Source organism: Chiloscyllium plagiosum, unplaced genomic scaffold (genome assembly GCF_037043375.1).
Source record: "Chiloscyllium plagiosum isolate Xiang-an unplaced genomic scaffold, Cpla_swu_hap1 HiC_scaffold_32, whole genome shotgun sequence".
Classification (NCBI taxonomy): Eukaryota; Metazoa; Chordata; class Chondrichthyes; order Orectolobiformes; family Hemiscylliidae; genus Chiloscyllium; species Chiloscyllium plagiosum.
In genome coordinates, this window is record NW_028270170.1 from 18,366,439 (window position 1) to 18,388,695 (window position 22,257).

The 22,257-nt window shown below is 43.3% G+C and overlaps 1 protein-coding gene across 3 annotated transcripts in view; it reads left to right on the forward strand.

The window, feature by feature from the left end:
* Positions 1-22,257, forward strand: part of ifi35 (interferon-induced protein 35) — a 39,998-nt gene that overhangs the window by 10,651 nt on the left and 7,090 nt on the right. For 2 of the 3 annotated variants that reach the window (XM_087977841.1, XM_087977839.1), the window contains 6 exons: positions 1,982-2,071; positions 3,190-3,363; positions 6,173-6,289; positions 13,827-13,974; positions 17,027-17,133; positions 18,544-18,730. In XM_087977841.1, coding sequence (XP_087833967.1) covers positions 1,982-2,071; positions 3,190-3,363; positions 6,173-6,289; positions 13,827-13,974; positions 17,027-17,133; positions 18,544-18,730 — 823 coding nt within the window. The remainder of the gene's footprint in view (positions 1-1,981; positions 2,072-3,189; positions 3,364-6,172; positions 6,290-13,826; positions 13,975-17,026; positions 17,134-18,543; positions 18,731-22,257) is intronic. The other variant, XM_087977840.1, reaches the window with a different exon arrangement.

The window sequence follows — 22,257 nt, forward strand, 5'->3', positions numbered from 1 at the left end:
ATAATAGCTGCCTTCAATGGTGTGCTACTCTGCGATTTTATGAACGAGTAGGATTGCATCTGGTCAAGTTTGTCTTCAACAGCAGCAGAAAAAATTTGGATTTTTTTTTTGGTCAGAAGTCATAGGTTGACATCCTTTTATATTATTCTTGCAATGTGAGACATCACTGGCCAGACCAGCATTTATTGCCCATCCCTATTTTCAAACAGTGGATGTGATGGTGATTGTCAGAAAATCCCAACTGGTTCACTAATGTCCTTTAGGGAAGGAAATCTACCATCCTCAACTGGTCTGGCCAACTTGTGACTCCAGATCCATAGCAATGTGGTTGATTCTCAATTGCCCTCTGAAATGGCCTAGCAAGCCACTTAGTTCACGGCCAGCTAAGGACTGGCAATAAATGCTGGCCAGCCTGCACTGCTCACATCTTATGAGTGAATTAAAAAATAAAATTGTGAAACCCAATCTCCTGTCAGGTGTTTAATTGTCACCACCATGGATGTTGTAGGACTGCAGAATTTAGATGTCATCCATGTGTTATGGGACTGCTTAGCTCTGTCCGTGATATGCTGCTTCCACTGTTTGGCATTCACGTTGTAGTTGCACCAGGTTGACACCACAGCTTTAGGTATGCCAAGTGCATGCCCTCCTACACTCTTCATTGAATCTGGGTTAATTTCCCAGCTTGGATGGTAAGAGTAGAGTGGGGGATATGAGTCATGATGTTGCAGACCGTGATTGAGTGTAATTGTGAAGGTGCTGGCAGCCCACAGCACTTCATGGATGCCCTGGTCTGCGTTGCTAATGTTTTCCAAGTTTGTCACATTTAGCACAGTAGTAGTGCCACACAACATAATCTGTAAGGTATATGAACAATGGAGGACTTCTGGCCGAAAAAATCAGGAGTCAACAGGCAATCGACAGATAGTCGAGTGCACCAAATACCCATCAAGCTTTTAAAGTCAAAGCAATCCAAACCAAATTTATGCAACCTGATCTCATACCTTAATTCTTGATACACTGGTTTCATTTTTGTCAGTTTATGCTGCACCACTTCCACATCTTTCCTGAGACGCAATTTGACAAAGCAGCTCAGTATAGACCAGTGATCACTTGCAAGTGATGTATTGCACTTCTTTCTGACTTGATAGCATTGTGTTTTCAAAGAAGTAATATATTTAGTGAACACATTCACGAAGAAACAGCAAGTGCTAAAAATGCAGAGCAAGGTGTTCAGTATTCATAGGCAACTTAGAAAAAGGCAGAAACACAATGAGCTTACACAGCACATTATCACATCTCTGAGACATTCTAAAGTACTGCGCTAATTAATTTTAGAATGTAATTAAACACAACTTCCAGTTTGCACATAGCGAGCTCATACAAGCAACAAAGCTGAGTGGCCTGGCAGTGTGCCACCAATGGTTTGGGTTAAACAAGGAATTTTGATTAAAACACCAGGATATCTCCTGGTACTCAAATGTTCAGTGAAAAAAAACATTCAATGATTTCTTATTAATCATGCGTAAACTGAAAAATTTGTTGCAACAGTTTAAATGGATTTTATATCTAAATTAAGTGGAATACAACTTTAGATGACATGAAATGCAAATTGCTTTGAACATCAGTCTTAAGATTTTATCCAGTTCATCAGCATTAGACATCCTTTTTGATAACTATATAATGTTACCAGCAGGAAAACAATTGCTTTTTTCAATTGCTTAATTTCCTCTGTATGCCTTGGTTTCGGGTGTTCTCCATTACATCCACTTGAGCAGGTAAGGGTATCAGTCTAAGATACCAACCAAAAAGACAAATCTTCTCAGAATGGAGCACCCCATACTTCATTATTACATAGGGTTAGCAGCCTAAATTCAAGGCCAAGTCTATAATGGGTCTTAAACGTGCAAAGTGAAAATGAAAGCATCACCAGCTAAGCCAAAGTGACAGTTTTGTAAGAGTGGATGATTTTGTTTTGCAGAAATTGGCTGTTAAGTGCCCGAACCTGGAATTAGCGAAGGATGATGCCTCAAAACTGGAAATAATCCAACAGGAAATAGAAAATCGCAAGGTCAGATTAGAGTTTATATCAAAATTCACCTTCTTTGTCTGCATAACTCCTCTGAGTTCGATGTGCTACAACATTGTATATGGCTTTGAGAAGATATGACAGTATTTCCAATAAATCACAAACACTTTCAAGAATTCATTTAATAAAATAATGTTACAATTGCAGGAATTTAACATGCAGATGGTGGAGGCAGTTAGGAAAGTGAATAACACGGCACCCTTAATGCAAGAGGCTTCCAGTGTAACAGTAAGGAATTTTAGCTGCAATGATGGAAGGATTTGAATACAGTTGAAGCACTTCCACAACTTTGTTCTCATTTTCCGAGGAAGGATTTACTTTGTTTGGTGGATCTGAAGGGAAGATACTTGATTGATGTTTGGCATGAGAGGGATATGGAGGAGAAAGTGAGGTCTGCAGATGCATGAGAGGGATATGCCATGAGGAATGACAGTACAGTAGGAGCCGGCTATGCTCTGGCATTTAGTAAGTTTAGCAATGATCTTACTGAAATGAAAAATATTCTTAACAGTTGTGATAGCTGGATGCTGAGAGGCTAAAGAATGGTGATGCATCACATAAGCTTCATGCATTTTTAAAATTCGTTACCCCAAAATGCTCAGGCATGACTGAGAGGGATAAATCTTTGGACACTAAAAGAGTCAACAAATCAGGGAAAGGGCAGAGACTGGCCAGCTCTTTATTGAATGGTAGGATAGACTCTGAGGTCCATTCCACAATCTCTTTTTTATCTTTAATAAAGTAACCTGATTAAATCTTATCCAACATATTTTCTGTACCATTAAGGAGGAGGGAGGAATTTAAAAGGATGCTGTTTGAAATCTATTTTTTTATATTTTTCTTGTGGTGAGTAAACAACTTGGATTCTGAAAACTGAAGTGAGATCAAACCAGAAAGAACATTGAAGTCTGGAAAAAAAATCTCAGGAAATGACAAAATATGTCAAATCATGGTCCAGTAACAGATGAATAAATGAGTGACATAACTCTTGATTCCTCTCTCTCTTCCTTCTTTGTTTCCATAAGACATGGAGTGATATTTGTAGGAACGTGTTGATTAATGGAGTGTAATTAATAATCTATTGATTTTTGTTCCACCAGGCCTTTCATAATGCTTTGCAGAATGACATAGCTCAGCTGAAGAAAGCAAAAAATGAATCAGAATTGATAGCACAGGAACTTAATGCCCGGATTGAAAAACTCCAACAAAGTATGGAGGATGATCAATTAGAACAACACAAACGGGATTTAGATTTTCAGGTTGTCAGTTTTGTGGTTTGTATTTATCTTTAGCTATTTTATGTACAAAAAGCAAAAGTGAATTTCATTTTTAAACTGTTAAAGCAAATAGTGTTTCCAACTTGTATAATTCATCTGTGAGTCCTGACATTTGCAAAAGCTGTTTTAATGATCTGGACACAGTGCCATATAGGAACATCAATCACAAGCATTCGAACACTCTCACCAATGGTGAGTTTACGGAGGAAAGCATTTATGTTGGTGAAGCAAAAGGATCTGTTTTTTTAGAATAACCAAAACTGGGCATTCTGCCTGGTGGCCAACAAAAAACAAACTACACCAGGCTTTATTAAACACCTCTAATATAATAAAATCCTGCCGGACTCTTCATGGGAATTTTATTTCTGACAGAATTTGGTGCTGAGTCAGATAAGGGTGTGAGCACTGGTTTCGAGAAGGTTGCTCATAGGCAGAGGTTTTAAGGAGGTGAGAGAAAGTTTAGGGTGCAGTTTGGTTATTCCAGAGCTTAATGATCTTGGTCTTGCCACCGAGACAGGAGTGATTCAAATCATGGATCTTCAAAAGGCAAGAAAGGGAGAAGCACATATATCTCTGAAGTTGTGTGGCTGGGAGAGATTATAGAGATAGGGAGAGGTGGGGCCAGTGAAGTATGCCGTAACAACGATGATGATTTTAAGACTGACATGTTGTTGATCTAGAAGCCAAATGGGTCTAAAGCAGAAATTGCCAGACAAACTCAGCAGGTCCGGTAGCATTTGTGGAGAGAAAAATAGAGTTAACATTCAACTGAATCAATGGTCTTTGAAACCATAAAGTAATATCTTTACAGAATTTTACTACCTCAAGTCGTGTGGGACTCTACAGTTTAATAAAACATAATGCAGCCTGAGGCCATATTGGGGCCTTCTCTTTGAATATTCCTTCCAACGAAAATGGAAACGACTTGACAACGAACTCTCAAAAACTTGGGTTTCTGTTATTTTCTCCTGTTCGCTTATTTGTTGGAGATATTGCATTAATTTTATTTTTGAACATGGGTTAATACCTCATTAAAGTAGAAGGCAGAGAAACATTCCGGCTGAAGTAAAATGTGCTGACTCCCTGCATGTGTTCAAGAGGGAACTGAATCAGCCATAACTGGGCCCACGATTGGGTCATATGGAGCATATGTAGGTTATTCAATAGCAAATGCATAGTCGAGTGTGATCTTCCAGATTGTCTGAGAGTATGTTAGAGGAATTTTCTGGTATTTTCCCTCCCTCTTCTTGGCCTTAGTTTTTCTTGGTTTCACTTTGCCCATCCCTGATGATCACATGAGAGGAAGTACAATTGGGTGTGTAGATCTAATAGAAGTGTCTCAAACTATAGGAAGGTTCAGAATGATAAATGAGAATTATATTGTCATAATGCTCCATCCATGAGAGTGAAGTAGACTGGATGGATCATGAAAAGGTGAGCTTAACCCTTTGTTTCCTCTTAGACCAGAACACCTGATATTTTTCTGCCTGTCAGTTTAATTTATAAATATGAGTGTGCATTAAATCCTTGTTGCTAATAGCATCAACAGTACTTTGTAAGTTAATATGTTTTCTGTAAGGAAACTAAACCTTTTAAATTAAGCTTTACAGCTGCCAAGCTTACAATTGCAAATTGTTTCTAAGAGTTGTGTTGCTATTTTGGGATTCCATCACTGTAATTGTACCTTCAGCCACCAAGGCATGGAGCTCTGGAGTTCCCTCCCTAAATCTTTCCACTTCTCTCTGCTCCTTGAAACTGACCTGTTTGATCAAGATTCGGAGATGCCGGTGTTGGACTGGGGTGTACAAAGCTAAAAATCACACAACACTAGGTTATAGTCCAACAGGTTTAATTGGAAGCACACTAGCTTTCGGAGCGACGCTCCTTCACAATCACCTGATGAAGGAGCAGCGCTTCCAATTAAACCTGTTGGACTATAACCTGGTGTTGTGTGATTTTTAACTCTGTTTGATCAAGCTATTGTTGTTTGTTTCTTAGTATCTCCTGATGTGGCTCTGAATGATCCTTGGTTTTCTCCTGCTTCTGTATGGCATCTTGAGAGGTTTTATTAGACTGAAGCTATAAGAATAGATGATTGTTGTAACTCTCTGCATCTTTTATATTAGTCATATTTATGATACAGAAGAAGCTTCGTTTTCAGAAAATACAGAAACTTAACACTGAGAGGAGATTTTCACCAGGTGCACGTCTTGGGTTGAAAGTGCTTAACCTGAGGAGAAGCATGAGTTTTGAGTGTACTGATCTTTACTGGACCTTCAAGGTTTAAATTACAAAGAGAAATCTCCCAAATAGGGTTGTAATCTCTGGAATTTAAACGGTTACAGGATGATATGATTGAGGCTTTCAAAACACTCAGAGGAATAGACTGAATAAGTTGGTAAAAACTATTTTCATTCATCGAGGAATAAAGAAGAATGATAAGAATAACACCAGAACAGACCTCTCAGGAATAAAATTAGCAAACACTTCTTCAAGCATAGTGTGGTGCTATTCATTTGGAACTTATTGCTGCAAATGACAGTTTATGCTAGGTCAATGATTCAGTTTTCAAAATGAGATTGATAGATTTCTGTTAGCCAAAGTTATCAAAGGACATGGAATACAAGTAGTTACATGCAATGAGTTTGTAGATAATCCATGATCTTATTGGACGTTGGAGCAGGTTCAAAGTGCTGAAACGTTTATTCCTGTCTCTACGATCTATTGTTGCAACCTGTTTTGTATCTCAAAATGAATTCAATTTTAAAGTTTTGTCTTTTTATTGATCCTGTGTATTCTTCCACAGAAACAATTGAAAGATGCAGAGATTGTGAATGACAATCTGAGGGAGGACCAAAGAAATATGAAGGATGAGTTAATGAGACTTGAAGAAGAAAGATCAGAGCTGGAGAAACAACTCAAGGTAAGATAATATTCCATTAGGTGTTGTGAGGAAAAACAAAAAGAAATAAAAGAATGGGAAGTGAAATCACCCACCACAACAGACAAATAGCAAGTGGGACAGAACACCAGCACTTCACCGGTGGCTCACTGATGATGTTACCCAGCATAGTGATGAAACATCTGAGAGTAGATCTATCAGCTCAGCGAGCAAACTTACAACCAGGAAAACAAAAGTCAGACGTGATAGTAATCTGACATCGCAATCATTTAATGTTTGGAGTCAATTGTATTACGCTACCTCACTTGGGATAATGACTCAAAACATCTTTATACTGGTGATTGCCCTACAGGATGTCATTTGCTGATGCATAGTTGCCAGAGCCTGTATAATGTGATGTAGTTGAAACTTTATTGCTGGAACAGCACAGCAGGTCAGGCAGCATCAAGGGAACAGGAGATTCGACGTTTCGGGCACAGGCCCTTCTTCAGGAATGAGCAGAGAGTGTTCAGCAGGAGAAGATAAAAGGTAGGGAGGAGGGACTTGGAGGAGGGGAGTTGGAAATGTGATAGGTGGAAAGAGGTCAAGGTGAGGGTGATAGGTCGGAGTAGGGTGGAGGCGGAGAGGTCAAGAAGAAGACTGCAGGTCAGGAAGGCGGTGCCGGGCTGGAAGGATCCGGCTGAGACAAGGTGGGGGGAGGGGGGATGAAGAAACTGGTGAAGTCCAAGTTCATCCCCTGCGGTTGGAGGGTTCCCAGTCGGAAGATAAGACGCTCCTCCTCCGACCGTCGGGTTGTTGTGGTTTGGCGGTGGATGAGTCCAATGACCTGCATATCCTCGGTGGAGTGGGAGGGGGAGTTGAAATGCTGTGCCACAGGTTGGTTGGGTTGGTTCGTCCGGGTGGCCCAGAGGTGCTCCCTGAATCGCTCCGCAAGTAGGCGGCCTGTCTCCCCAATATAGAGGAGGCCACACCGGCTGCAGCGGATGCAGTAGATGATGTGGGTGGAGGTGCAGGTGAATCTGTGGCGGATATGGAAGTTTCCCTTGGGGCCTTGGAGAGAAGTGAGGGGGGAGGTGTGGGCGCAAGTGTTGCACCTCCTGCGGTTGCAAGGGAAGGTGCCGGGAGTGGTGGTTGGGTCGGTGGGGGGTGTGGATCTGACAAGGGAGTCGCGGAGGGAGTGGTCTCTACGGAAAGCTGATAGGGGAGGGGAGGGAAATATATCCTTGGTGCTGGGGTCTGTTTGGAGGTGGCGGAAGTGACGGCGGATGATGCGCTGTACATGGAGATTGGTGGGGTGGTAGGTGAGGACCAGTGGGGTTCTGTCCTGGTGGCGGTTGGAGGGGCGGGGCTCAAGGGCGGAGGAGCGGGAAGTGGAGGAGATGCGGTGGAGGGCACCGTCGACCACGTCAGGGGGGAAATTGCGGTCCTTGAAGAAGGAGGCCATCTGTGTTGTACGTATTTTGAACTGGTCCTCCTGGGAGCAGATGCGGCGGAGACGAAGGAATTGGGAGAATGGGATGGCGTTTTTACAGGGGGCAGGATGGGAGGAGGTGTAGTCCAGGTAGCTGTGGGAGTCGGTAGGTTTGTAGTAGATGTCCGTGTTGATTCGGTCGCCTGAGATAGAAACAGAAAGGTCTAGGAAGGGGAGGGAGGAGTCCGAGACTGTCCAGGTGAATTTGAGGTCGGGGTGGAAGGTGTTGGTGTAGTGGATGAACTGTTCAACCTCCTCGTGGGAGCACGAGGTAGCGCCGATACAGTCATCAATGTAGCGAAGAAAAAGATGGGGGGTGGGGCCAGTGTAGTTGCGGAAGATGGATTGTTCCACATACCCTACGAAGAGGCAGGCATAGCTGGGGCCCATGCGGGTGCCCATGGCTACTCCTTTTGTTTGGAGAAAGTGGGAGGATTGGAAAGAAAAGTTGTTCAGGGTGAGGACCAGTTCGGTCAGTCGAAGGAGGGTGTCGGTGGAAGGGTACTGGGTGGTACGGCGGGAAAGGAAGAAGCGGAGTGCTTTGAGTCCTTCGTGATGGGGGATGGAGGTGTACAGGGACTGGATGTCCATGGTGAAGATGAGGCGTTGGGGACCGGGGAAGCGGAAATCCTGGAGGAGGTGGAGGGCGTGGGTGGTGTCACGAACGTAGGTGGGGAGTTCTTGGACTAATGGGGACAGGACCGTGTCGAGGTATGCCGAGATGAGTTCGGTTGGGCAGGAGCAGGCTGAGACGATGGGTCGTCCGGGGCAGTCAGGGGCAGGAGCAGGCTGAGACGATAATGTGATGTACCATTGAGCTTTCTGATTGCTTCCAAGTGGCAATTTCTGGGCCTCTTCCACAAACTCATTTCTGTAAAAGCAAGTTGAAGATTTTCCAAGTATTCAGGGGAGAACCCTGAAACTACATGATTTAGTTGAGATTATAGAAGGCATGGTTAGTAAGTTTGCAAATGAGTTTGCAAAAAGTTTGCAAAAGAACAAAGACTCCTAGAGGTTCAGGAACTTTTTTTTGAAGTTTGCATCACATGTAGACAGGGTGTTTAAGAAGGTGTTTATCATGCTTGTCTTCATTGCTCAGACCTTTGAGTACCAGAGTTGGGAAGTCATGTTGAGGTTGTACAGGACATTGGTGAAGCCTCTTCTGGTGTACTGTGAGCAGTTCTGGTCATCCTGTTCTGGGAAGGATATTAATAAGCTGGAGAGGGCTCAGCAAAGAAATACCAGGATGTTGCCAGGAATGGAGGGTTTGATTTATAAGGAGAGGCTGGCTAGGCTGGGACATTTTTCATTGGCGCATAGGAGGTTGAGGGGTGACCTTATCGAGGATTTTAAATTCATGAGGGGCAGAGAAAGGTGAATAGCAGGTGTCGTTTCCCTAGGGAGTATATTTTTAAGGTGAGAGGAGAAAGATTTAAAAAGGACATGAGGGGCAACTTTATTACATAGAGTGGTTTGTGTGCAGAATGAGGAAGCGATGGATGTGGGTACAGTTACAACATTTAAAAGACATTCAGATAAGTTTGGAGGGTCATGGGCCTAGTGCAGACTGAATGGACTGGTTTATTTTGGGATTATGGTCGGCATGGACTTGTTGGAATAAGGGTCTGTTTCCATGTTGTATGATGTTCTGAAAAACAAAAGTCAGAAGTGATTCTAATTTAGGATCACAATCATTTAATGGTTGGAGTCAGTTGTATTGCGCTACCTCACTTGGTTACCTCCAGCTGCTCCAGTTTCCTCCCACAGTCCAAAGAAGTGCAGGTTAGGTGGTCTGACCTGGCTAAATTACCCATTGTATCGGGGGGGGGGGGATGCAGTTTGGGTGGACTGGCCAGGCTAAATTATCCATAGTGTCTGGGAGTGTCCAGGTTGGGTGGATTGGCCATGGGGAATGCCAGGTGTTAGGGTAGGGGGGAATGGCTCTGGGTGGGATTGCTCTTCGGAGGGTCAGTGTGGAGTTGATGGGCTGAATGACCTGCTTCCATGTTTTAGGGATTCAATGAAAAGCTTTAGAAACCTGTCTCTGTTTCAGAAATTTGAAGTTAAAATGTTGTGGTTCTGTTCGCCGAGCTGGAAGTTTTTGTTGCAAACGTTTCGTCCCCTGGCTAGGTGACATCATCAGTGCTTGGGAGCCTCCTGCGAAGCGCTTCTTTGATGTTTCCTCCGGTGTTTATAGTGGTCTGTCTCTGCTGCTTCCGGTTGTCAGTTTCAGCTGTCCGCTGTAGTGGTTGGTATATTGGGTCCAGGTCGATGTGTTTGTTGATGGAGTTTGTGGATGAATGCCATGCCTCTAGGAATTCCCTGGCTGTTCTCTGTCTGGCTTGCCCCATGATAGTAGTGTTGTCCCAATCGAATTCATGTTGCTTGTTGTCTGCGTGTGTGGCTACTAAGGATAGCTGGTCGTGTCGTTTCGTGGCTAGTTGATGTTCATGTATGCGGATTGTTAGCTGTCTTCCTGTTTGTCCTATATAGTGTTTAGTGCAGTCCTTGCATGGTATTTTGTACACTACATTCGTCTTGCTCATGTTGGGTATCGGGTCCTTCGTTCTGGTGAGTTGTTGTCTGAGCGTGGCTGTTGGTTTGTGTGCCGTTATGAGTCCTAGGCGTCTCAGTAGTCTGGCTGTCAGTTCTGAGATGCTCCTGATGTATGGTAGTGTGGCTAGTCCTTTTGGTTGTGGTATGTCCTCGTTCCGTGGTCTTTCTCTTAGGCATCTGCTGATGAAGTTGCGCGGGTATCCGTTTTTGGCGAATACCTTGTATAGGTGTTCTTCTTCTTCTTTTTGCAGTCCTGGTGTACTGCAGTTTGTTGTGGCCCTTTTGAATAGTGTCCTGATGCAGCTTCGTTTGTGTGTGTTGGGGTGGTTACTTTCATAGTTTAGGACTTGGTCTGTGTGTGTGGCTTTCCTGTATACTCTTGTAGTGAATTCTATTGTAGCCACACTACCATACATCAGGAGCATCTCGGAACTGACTGCCAGACTACTGCGACCCCTAGGACTCATAACGGCACACAAACCAACAGCCACGCTCAGACAACAACTCACCAGAACGAAGGACCCGATACCCAACATGAGCAAGACGAATGTAGTGTACAAAATACCATGCAAGGACTGCACTAAACACTATATAGGACAAACAGGAAGACAGCTAACAATCCGCATACATGAACATCAACTAGCCACGAAACGACACAACCAGCTATCCTTAGTAGCCACACACGCAGACAACAAGCAACATGAATTCGATTGGGACAACACTACTATCATGGGGCAAGCCAGACAGAGAACAGCCAGGGAATTCCTAGAGGCATGGCATTCATCCACAAACTCCATCAACAAACACATCGACCTGGACCCAATATACCAACCACTACAGCGGACAGCTGAAACTGACAACCGGAAGCGGCAGGGACAGACCACTATAAACACCGGAGGAAACATCAAAGAAGCGCTTCGCAGGAGGCTCCCAAGCACTGATGATGTCGCCTAGCCAGGGGACGAAACGTTTGCAACAAAAACTTCCAGCTCGGCGAACAGAACCACAACAACGAGCACCTGAGCTACAAATCTTTGCACAAACTTTGAAGTTAAAATGTTATTAGAAATAAATTCTGAATAGTTCTCTAAAATTTCTTTTCAGTCCTGGGAAACTCACAACCCTCCAAGTGCCAAAGGTTGCAACTTCAGAGCATCAGTATACTTGTCCTTTTCAGCAGACAGTCATCTCTGATTTTGTCCTTTCCTGTTCCTTCTTTGGTGCTTTCTTTCGTAATCCCTGGATAACTGGATACAGAGCTGCTCAGCATGAACTTGACATTCCCTTTCTGCTCTCTCCAGTATGTTTGCATTTGTATTTGCATGGTTGGAGAGCTTCTCATTTGTGAAAGGATTACCCCTGTACAGTTGAACAGCATTGACAGAGGCCTTTGTGTAGGGTCCCTCTATTCTGCATTGAGATTGTGTTGCTGCAAAAGCACAGCAGGTCTGGCAGCATCCGAGGAGCAGGAAACATCGATGTTTCGGGCCGGAGCCCTTCATCAGAAATTCCTGATGAAGGGCTCCGGCCAGAAACGTTGATTTTTCCTGCTCCTTGGATGCTGCCAGACATGCTGTGCTTTTCCAGCAACACACTCAACTCCGATCTCCAGCATCTGCAGTGCTCACTGTCTCCCCCTATTCTGCGACTGGACACTTGAGAGGAGCCAAAACAATTGGGGTGAAGAAAATAAGAAAGTAAAGAATATTTAGTAAATCTGAGAAATAATCAACAGATATGGCAATGTTTGAGGGGAGACAAACAGGGTTAATGTTTCAGGTCAGCGATATCTGAATGCACTTGATAGAATAGATCTTGAAAGTCTGTTTCCCTTAACTGGGAATTTCAAACATGGAGGTCCAGTCCCAAAATAAAGAACCAATGATTTATCATTGAAATGTGAAGGAAGGTCTTCCCTCAAAGGGTTCTGAGTCTTTGGAATTCTCTACTACAGAGGGTTGTTAATGCTCCATCGCTGAAGAAATTTTTAAGACTGAGATTCTTTGGCTGTACCAAACATTGGAGAAATGGTGAAGAATTGGTCAGGGGGAAGTGGTTCTGGGTGGGTTCCTCTTCGGAGGGTTGGTGTGGACTTGTTGGGCTGAAGGGCCTGTTTCAACACTGTAGTGGATTAATCTACTCTAATCAACTGGAGCTGGTGGGGGGTGGGGGTGGTGAGGATCAGCCAGGATGGTACTGAAGGTAGAGAAAGCTCAGAATTTCTTCTGCTTATTTATGATTTTGTTTTAGTGTCAGTTTGGCGGTGAAATAGGTTGGAAAGAAAGAATTTTCAAAAGGGTGAATCACATAAAACACTTACTAATGCCCCATCCTGTTTGAAAGTAATAAGCATCTTCTACAGCGGGACCACCTTTGTGGGTGAATACTTCTGTCAAAAAGCCTGTGAACATGCCCCAGTCTGGACAGTAATAACTATTTAATATTAGACTGTATGTATGAACAGGAGAAAGTGGGGACTACAGATGCTGGAGATCAAGGCGAAAAGTGTGGCACTGGAGAAGCACTGCAGGTCAGGCAGCATCTGAGGAGCAGGGAAATTGACATTTTGGGTGTAAGCCCTTCCTCAGAAACGTCGATGGGGTGAAGGGGACTGAGAAGGCGATGGATAGATACAGGTGGGGAATGATGGTGATAGGTCAGAAGGGAGGGTGCAGCTAGATGGGAAGGAAGATGGACAGGTAGGACAGGTCAAGAGGGTGGTGCCACGTTGGAGGATTGAATCTGGGATGAGGTGGGGGGAGGGGTGATTTGGAAACTAGTGAAGTCAATGTTGATGCCATGTGGTTGGAGGATCCCAAGGCAGAAGATGAGGCATCCTTCCTGCAGGTGTCAGGCGACTAGGATTTGGCAGTGGAGAAAGCTCAGGATTTGCATGTCCTTGGGGGAGTGGGAGGGTGAGTTGAAGTAGTCAGCCACAGTGCAGTGGGGTTGTTTGGTGCATTTGTTCCAGAGATATTCCCTGAAATGATCCGCGAGTTGGCATCCTGTCTCCCTAAAGTAGAGGAGACCACATCGGGAGACACAGTCGATGAAGTGTTTGGATGTGCAGGAAAATCACTGCCGGATTTGGAAGGATCCTTTCGGGCCCTGGACGGAGGTGAAGGGGGAGGTGTGGGTGCAGGTTTTACACCTCTTGCAGTGGCAAGGGAAGGTGCCGGGAGTGGAGGGTGGGCTAGTGGGAGGCTTGGACCTAATGAAGGAGTCACGGAGGGAATTGTCTCTGTGGATTGCTGATAGGGATGAGGAGGGAAATATATCTCTGGCAGTGGGGTGTGATTGTAACCCTCCCCCACATTCTTGAGGAAGAGCTTATGCCTTTCGATTCTCTTGCTCCTTGGAGGCTGTCTGACCTGCTGTGCTTTTCCAGTGTAACACATTTCCGACTCTGGGGGTGAATGTATGAACAATCTACATTCCATAGCTTATTGCTAACACATGTTACACAAATGCTGCTAATTTGTCCCCATTGTCAATCATATTAATATGGTGGTTTTCTTGAAATCTCCACAGGTTTCTTTCTCCATGCCTGAAAAACGATGGTGCTTTAATGGCAAAATTGAGAAAGATGGCAATCCAGTAGTAGAATTTGACCTAAAGCCATGCATTCATTACCCAATAAAAGGAGGCTCAGCAGTGATCACATTCGAAGATGAAACAGGTAGAAAGTAATCCAATGACAAAAGGAATCAGTTGTTGTGCATGTCTTCTGGTGTCCAAAGTTAATAATTATTGGCTAAAAGTACAGAACGGTTCTGTGTTCTGGTTGCTATAGACTGAGTTTAGTTGTAACCTTGACAACAACAGAAGTTGCTGAAAAAGCTCAGCAAGTCTGGCAGCAGCTGTGAAGAGAAATCAAAATTAACATTTCAGGTCTGGTGACCCATTCTCAGAACTGATGGTAGCGAGGAAAATGTCAGTTTATGTGCAGAAGGTAGAGTGGGGGGAGATGGTAAGGTCTAAATAATAGGTGGGGATAGAGCCCAAATAGGCAGAAGGACAGTTGGACAGACAAAGGAGTCAATAAGGATCCACCTGGAAGAGTGAACAGCTGTTAATGGAGAATGTTAGTGGCTAACAATAGGCAGTATGTGATAACAAGCCCTGGCGTGTGTGGTGGGAGGCTAGGGCATGGGGGAGTTCAGGCCCTAAAATTATTGAACTCAATATTGAGTCTGGAGGGCTGCAGGGTTTCCAAGCAGAACATGAGCTGCCTTTGTCTGTCCAACTGCTCTTCCCTCTCTCTATGCTCTATCCCCACCTATCGTTTACTTTTTAGCCCTCCCCCACCCTATCTTCTGCATATAAACCGACATACTCCTCACTACCATCAGTTCTGAGCAAACATCACCTGACCCGAACCGTTAACTTTAATTTCTCTTCACAGGTGCTGCTAGCCCTGCTGAGCTTTTCCAGTATCTTATGCTTTTGTTTCTGATTTACAGCATCCGCAGTTCTTTGGGTTTTTAGCTGTAACCTTGGCAGCTGGCAGAGGCTGAATGAAATGGCTAGATTTGATTTAAATTGATTTTTTTGGTGTTAATGTTGAGTTGCTAATTATATGTCCACGTCATCACTAAAACTATTCTTATCACAAACTAAGAAAGTAATGTACTGTGAGCTAGAGCTGCTATATGAATGCAAGTTATTGTTGTACCCATTAAACTGCATGGTTTTTTGAGTTTGTCATCAGTACTTGCTTTCATGTATTTTTGCAATCCAATGAGGGCAGCATGGTGGCTTAGTGGTTAACACTGCTGCCTCACAGCACCAGGGACCTGAGTTTGATTCCCGCCTCGGGTGACTGTCTATGTGGAGTTGGCATATTCTCCCTGTGTCTGTGTGGGTTTCCTCCCATAATCCAAAGATGTGCAGATTAGGTGAATTGGCCATAGTGTTCAGGGATGTGTAGGTTAAATGCATTGGTCAGGGGTAAATATAGAGTAATGGGTTTGGATGGAATAATCTTTGGAGGGTCGGTGTAGATTTGTTTGGCCGAAGGGCCTGTTTCTACACTGTAGGAATTTTATGATTCTAGGCATCATTTGAAAAGGTTAAGTTCATTTTTAGTCTCATACCCTCTGGTGCAGAGATAGAGGCTTACTCAGTTAGGCTGGTCAAGGCTTGGCAAGAACTGGGCCTCATGGATATGCTGCCAACTTACTGACTAACAGGTGACCAGTACAAAGCATCATGGAATGATCATATTATGCCTTTACAGATCATGTAATAACATGGATATGCTGCCAACACCTGGGAGCCAGTTCATGAGGAATTCAGGTTCAGCCCCACATCACATTATGGACTAAGGCATATGGAGGGAGTTGAACATGGGCTGGCAGCTGTGTTGTAGAATGGTACAGGTTTCAAAAAGACACTATCATCTATGCCGAGTTGGCAACATGACATGTGATGCTGTATTATAAGAGGTCTCCTCTTACTCCTTATTTATTCAGCCAGTAGTCTGGAAACTGGTCACCTTGTTAGTCAGTAAGTTAACAATAGCGGGGTTGGTTAGCTTGATGGCTGGTTTGCAATGCAGAGTAACTGTGTGAGTTCAATTCCTGCAACAGCTGAGGTTACTGAGAAGAACTCTTGTTCATAACCTCTCACCTTCAGGTTAAACCGTCCACCAGTCATCTCTCTCTCACAGAGCAGCTGTATGGTCTGATAAGACTATGGCAACTTTGCATACACTCAGCAATTTAATCTTTGCTATCATGGTAACATATATACTCTCATATAAATACCAAGTAATATATTAATTATCTAAATAAGCATACAAACAAGACATACATGAATAGAACGGGTTTAGAGGGATATGGACCATGTGCTGGCAAATGGGACGAGATTGATTTAGGATATCTGATAAGTTGGACTGAAGGGTCTGTTTCTGTGCTGTAAAACTTTATGACTTTAAGACAATATATGTAAGTTTGAGTAGTGTGCATTGTGCTTTGTTATATCTGATTATATCTGATTCCATATAAACCTGATTCTCTGTGATATATAATATATAATACAAGGAGTAACATGTCAAAAACCACAAGAAGCCCATGATGCTGGCAGAAAGTGAATACATGATGGTGTGCTGGGAACACAGGAGGAGGACAGAAATGTTGCAACTGGCAGCCACTGCCTCGGGGTCACTGAGTTGAGAAGCAGAGTCAGTTCTAGACCCTCTTTAAATCATTTGGTATTTAGGCTCCTTGTTTGCTTTTATAAAGGATCTATTACTCCAAGCAGGTGCCTTAGGTGCTCGAGAAGGCATCTGTGAATACAGCAGTGGTTGGATACGGTTCTCCCAGAAACTGGCCTATATTTACACCACAAGAGGAGCTCAATGCAGCTCAGTTTCTGCCCTTTAAGATCTCAGAACTCAGCAGCCTGTCAGTACATTGAATACTGCATCACTCATAATTTAGTGAGGTGCTAGTACAAAGCATCATGGAATGATCATATTATGCCTTTACAGATCATGTGCAAAGTATCTCAACAATTTCTCTCCAAGTAATGTCTGTAGCGAGAACCCAACTAAAGTTAACATGTTTTTTAAACTGCTGGTCCTAAGTTTATGAACCATTAAGGCTCAATGAACACAAAATATCTGTGTTTTTTATTGTATTTCTGGAATCATCTCGAAATATTATTGGAAATGTTAAGCTGGCTAACACTTGTATCTTAAGAACTTTTGATTTTTCTTACTTTTGCAGTCGCTAATAATATACTGGAAATGGAAGAACATGTGATTGAATTAGGAGACTGTCAAATTAAGATAAAGGCTCAACCTTTGAAGCTGCCGATGTTAAAAGAGATCGAAGTAAGTCTCAGTTGTGACTGGGTTCCGTATGGTAAATTCATCACCTGCAGTTACCATTGATTGGTCACTAGATGGCAGAGTGTCAAACTTTCTGCAACAGAGCTTTCTGCTTCCGGAAACCAGTCAACATTTCGGGTGTAACCCTTATTCAGGACCAGAAGATGGTCCTGAAGGAGGGTTACACCTGAAACGTTAACTTCTCTACCTCCTGATGTTGACTGGCTTGCCATGTTCTTCCAGCCTCCTGCTTGTCGACCTTGGATTCTAGCATCTGCAGTTTTTTTGTCTCTGACTCAGGAAGTCAGTGGCAGAATAATCTCGTTTGCTGTACAAAGTTAAAAATCACACAACACCAGGTTATAGTCCAACAGGTTTAATTGGAAGCACTAGCTTTCAGAGCGCTGCTCCTTCATCAGGTGGTTGTGGAATACACAATTGAAGGAGCGGCGCTCCGAAAGCTAGTGCTTCCAATTAAACCTGTTGGACTATAACCTGGTGTCGTGTGATTTTTAACTTTGTACACCCCAGTCCAACACCAGCATCTCCAACTCATTTGCTGTGAATGTGACTTCTGCTTTCTGGTTTAAAATGGGCACTAGTGTCTCATGACAGGGCACGTGTAACCATTCATATAACCGCATCACTCCATGTGTACCATGGAGTTGTCTGTGACTGTGTGACCATGGTGTATTAATGCTCTTTAAACTTTTAACACAATGCAGCCCAAATTTCTTGTTGAGCCCCTCTGTTGCTTCTGTGCTGTTTGGACCATTTCTCTTGCTACCTCAATACTTAGAGTCATAAACTACTACAGCATGGAAACAGACCCTTCGGTCAAACCTATCCATTTCAAACATAATACCAAAATAAATTACTCCCACCTGCCTGCTCCTGGCCCACCAAACCTTTCCTATTAATGTACTCATCTACGTGTATTTTAAACATTGTAACTGTGCCTGCATCCACCACTTCCTCAGGAAGTTAATACCACATGCGAACCACCCTCTGTGTAAAACATTTGCTTCTCATGTCTTTTTTGAATCTCTCTCCTCTCACCTTAAAAATATGCCCTCTAGTCTTTAAGACACATACCATTATATCTACCTATAGCCCTCATAATTTTATAAACCTCAATAAGGTCACCTCCCAATCTCCTACGCTCCAGTGAAAAAAATTCCCATGCTATCCAGCCTTTCTTTATAACGCAAACCTCCCACACCCAGCAACATCTGAACCCTCTCTCGTTTAATAGTATCCTGCCCAATGAAGATACTGTTATAATATTTGTGGAAGTGGGTCAAAAAGCAGCTCTGTCTGATGTTGTGTGACAGGTCTCACTGGGTGACTTTTACATGGTCAGTGACGTAATCTGCAGAGTAAGAGGGCTGACGTGCTGATTTTTTCCCACAGATTCAGACACAGGTGTGTAAAAATCGAATCCTGGTTTCAGATATCCCAAAGCTTCCTTCAACCGACCAGCTGCTGGACAAGTTGGAGCTGTACTTCAGCAAACAACGGAATGGTGGAGGAGAAGTGGAAAATGTTGTGCTGTTGGAAGATTCTGGGAATGTCATAGTAACGTTTGTTTCTGAAGGAAGTAAGATACCACTGAAAATATCTTGGAAAAACGTGAATTGAACTGAATTAATAACCTCTTGTTCGGCACATGGAAATGCGTCAAAGTTACATGGAGAGACCATTTTGCTGAAAAGTTTGGTGTCAGTATTTGGAGGAAGTGAGGACTGCAGATGCTGGAGATCAGAGTCAAAAGGTGTATTGCTGGAAAAGCACAGCCGGTCAGGCAGCATCCGAGGAGCAGGAAAGCTCCTGCTTATGCACCAAATGTCGTCTGTCCTGCTCCTCTGGTCTCCTGACTGGCTGTGCTTTTCCAGCACCATACTTTTGGACTGGTATCGGTATTTACCCTCCAGAACAAAAATTACATCCATCCATTCTATTCCCATATCCCTTTATTTCCTTTCTCCATCTACTTTTCTAGTCTGTTCACTGAAGTTGAAACAATTTCTGCTTTAACACTTCAGCCAATTCTGGAGAGGCAAAGCTGAATGGTGTTATTGCTAGATTGTTAATCCAGGGACTCGGGGAATGTTCTGGGGACCTAAACTTGAATTCCATCATGGTACGTGGAGGAATTTTAATTCAATAACAACATAGAATTCACCATCTTAATTATGACCATGACATTATTTTGTAGAGTTGTTGGAGAAACCCATTTGTTTCATTTATGTCCTTTAGGGAAGGAGCTGTTATCCTTACCTGGTCTGGCCTGCATGTGACTCCAGACCCACAGCAATGTGGTTGACTCATAACTGCCCTCTGGGCATAGAGATAGGTGATAAATGATGGCCCAGCCACTGATATCCATAACCTACAAGTGAATAAAAACAAATTAAATAAAACCTAAGGACTGCAGATGTTCAAGATTTGAAACAGAAACAGAAATTGCTGGAGAAACCTAATAGGTCTGGCAGCATCTGAGGACAGAAAGCAGAGTCATTGCTTCGAGTCTTTTTTTAAAATCAGAACCTGATGAAGAGTTGCCAGAATTGAAACGTGGACTTTATTTTCTCTCCGCTGATGCTGCCAGACCTGCTGAGTTTCTCCAGCAATTACTGTTTTTATTTAATTTTTTAAAAATGAGCCTTTGGAAGTGACATTTCACAATCTGAAAGTTCTCTTACATTTAATCTTGTCCCTGTGGCCATTCATCCCAGAACCACATCAACTACTCGGAACTTTCTGCTCCTTTCTACCTGATCCCATCCTTCCATCATTTTGCGGTCTGTGTTGCTAAACTAGGAAGAAGCCTCAGTGTATTTTGTCCTGGTGTTTAGCATCCTAATGAACCTATTGTACGCACTCTAAAGCCCTGACATCTTTTTCACAGTGTGGATCCAATACCACTCACCATAATGTAACTGAGGACTTTAGTGAGGCTCAGTTTATATATTAGGAGAAAGTGAGGACAGCAGATGCTGGAGAGTCAGAGTCATAAAGTGTGGTGCAGGTCAGGCAGCATCTGAGGAGCGGATGAGTTGATGTTTCAGGCATAAGCCCTTCATCAGGAATTCCTGTTTAAGGGTTTACATCCGAAATGTCAACTCTCCTGCTGCCTGACCTGCTGTTCTTTTCCAGCACCACATGTTTTGACTCAGTTTATATATTATTAACCCCGGCAATCATTTATTTGATCTTTTCTATGTACAGCCTCTTCGTGTATTTCTCACAATGAAGGTGGCATATAAAAGCAAGGTGCTGTTGACTATCTGGAGTTTTCCCAAGGTTTGCTTGGTCAAAACAGACAATGGTTGGAAATATGGACCGATCTGGGTCAAAGTTAACAGATCTCAGCCCGGGTTGGTGACAGACATTTGAGATCACTGTCTCTGGGCTAAGCAAGAGAGAGTGGACCAGGGGTTCTACTCCTGATTGGTGCCCGTTTCCTGTGCGCATAGATCAGAAAGGCTAAAACCTTTTAGAGTCACTGACATGAAATCTGACAACTGCGAGGTACATTGAAATATAAAATGGAATGGGGTGTGAAGTGAGGAACCAGCCCACGTCCCTCACTTTGTCACAGACCACCATGACTCAAAATGACCACTTCAGATCTGAAATACATTGATGTTTTAAACTGGATACCTAGCAGTGGGTGGTAAGGACTTACAGGGTACCCCATTTGTAGATTTTCTTGTTTCAGGAGAGCATTGAGTTTCACTGTGACAATCCTATGATGGAATGTCACAGTTGAGAAAACCACAGATTGCACTCAGTCATGAAGAATATTTTCAATATTTTAACAGCGTAAGGCATGTATGGTTTCAAACAGTGAGAGTAGGTTTAAATAATTATTTTCTAAAAATCTTGGGTGAAGGGTTTGACCTACAGGGAGATGCTGAATAGGCTGGGGCTGTTTTCCCTGGAGCGTCGAAGGCTGAGGGGTGACCTTATAGAGGTTTATAAAATCGTGTGGGGCAAGGATAGGATAAATAGACAAAGTCTTTTCCCTGGGGTTGGGGAGTCCAGAACTAGAGGGCATAGGTTTAGGGTGAGAGGGAAAGATTTAAAAGAGACCTAAGGAGTAGTTTTTCACACAGAGGGTGGTGCGTGCATGGAATGAGCTGCCAGAGGATGTGGTGGAGGCTGGTACAATTACAACATTTAAAAGGCATCTGGATGGCGACATGAATAGGAACGGTTTAGAGGGATATGGCCAAGTGCTAGCAAATGGGACTAGATATATTTAGGATATCTGGTTGCCATGGACAAGTTGGACTGAAGGGTCTGTTTCCGTGCTGTACATCTCTATGACTCTATGACTGTAATTGCTGCATTGACAGGAGTTCAAGTCTGCAATTCTCCTGGCTGTGACATTCAGCTACTCATTGCCTTAACCAATTGCAGGTTGGGGTTTGATGTTATATAATATTTAACCATATCCCAGCGTCTTCTGTCCCCGAACCTTAGCAAATGTGATGGATTTAAAGGCTGCTTGTGCACATGGTTCTGACAGAAAAACCCAATGAGAAAAAGTAAAGAAAGTAGTCATTGGGCAGTGCAGAACTTGACAAAGGGGATAATCTGCCAAAGGTTTATCATTCTGCCCTCACCAGGACAGATACAAAAATGGTACATTTGAAAGGGAGCAATGATATATGGTGTGAGAAAAGGATGCTGACCGGTTGGCAGGTTGGCTCTGATTAGTTGAGCTATTGCCAAGTCGAATACCCGAGGTGCAAGCCCAAGTGATGTGCTGTGTACAATTGGCAAAATGGAGAGGTGCATCAATCTGCCCATGGTTGCAAATATTCTGTCAAGTGCTCGATGTGATTCTGGATTGGACAACATTTGCTGAACAATTCTAAGTGTTCCACAAATTGCAATAACAACCATTTTAAGATTATCAGTCAGACTTGGAATGTTAGATACTAGTGTCAGACACATTCATTCCCAGGGACCTGTCCTCTGCAGGCAAAAGGAACATGTCCAACCGTTGTATCCTTTTTTAATTAAACAAGAACTTGGGCAACAACAGTTCCTTGATGCATTCTTCATTCAACTAATTGGAATCAAGCTGCCAGCCAATCAGCACCCTTGTCTTAT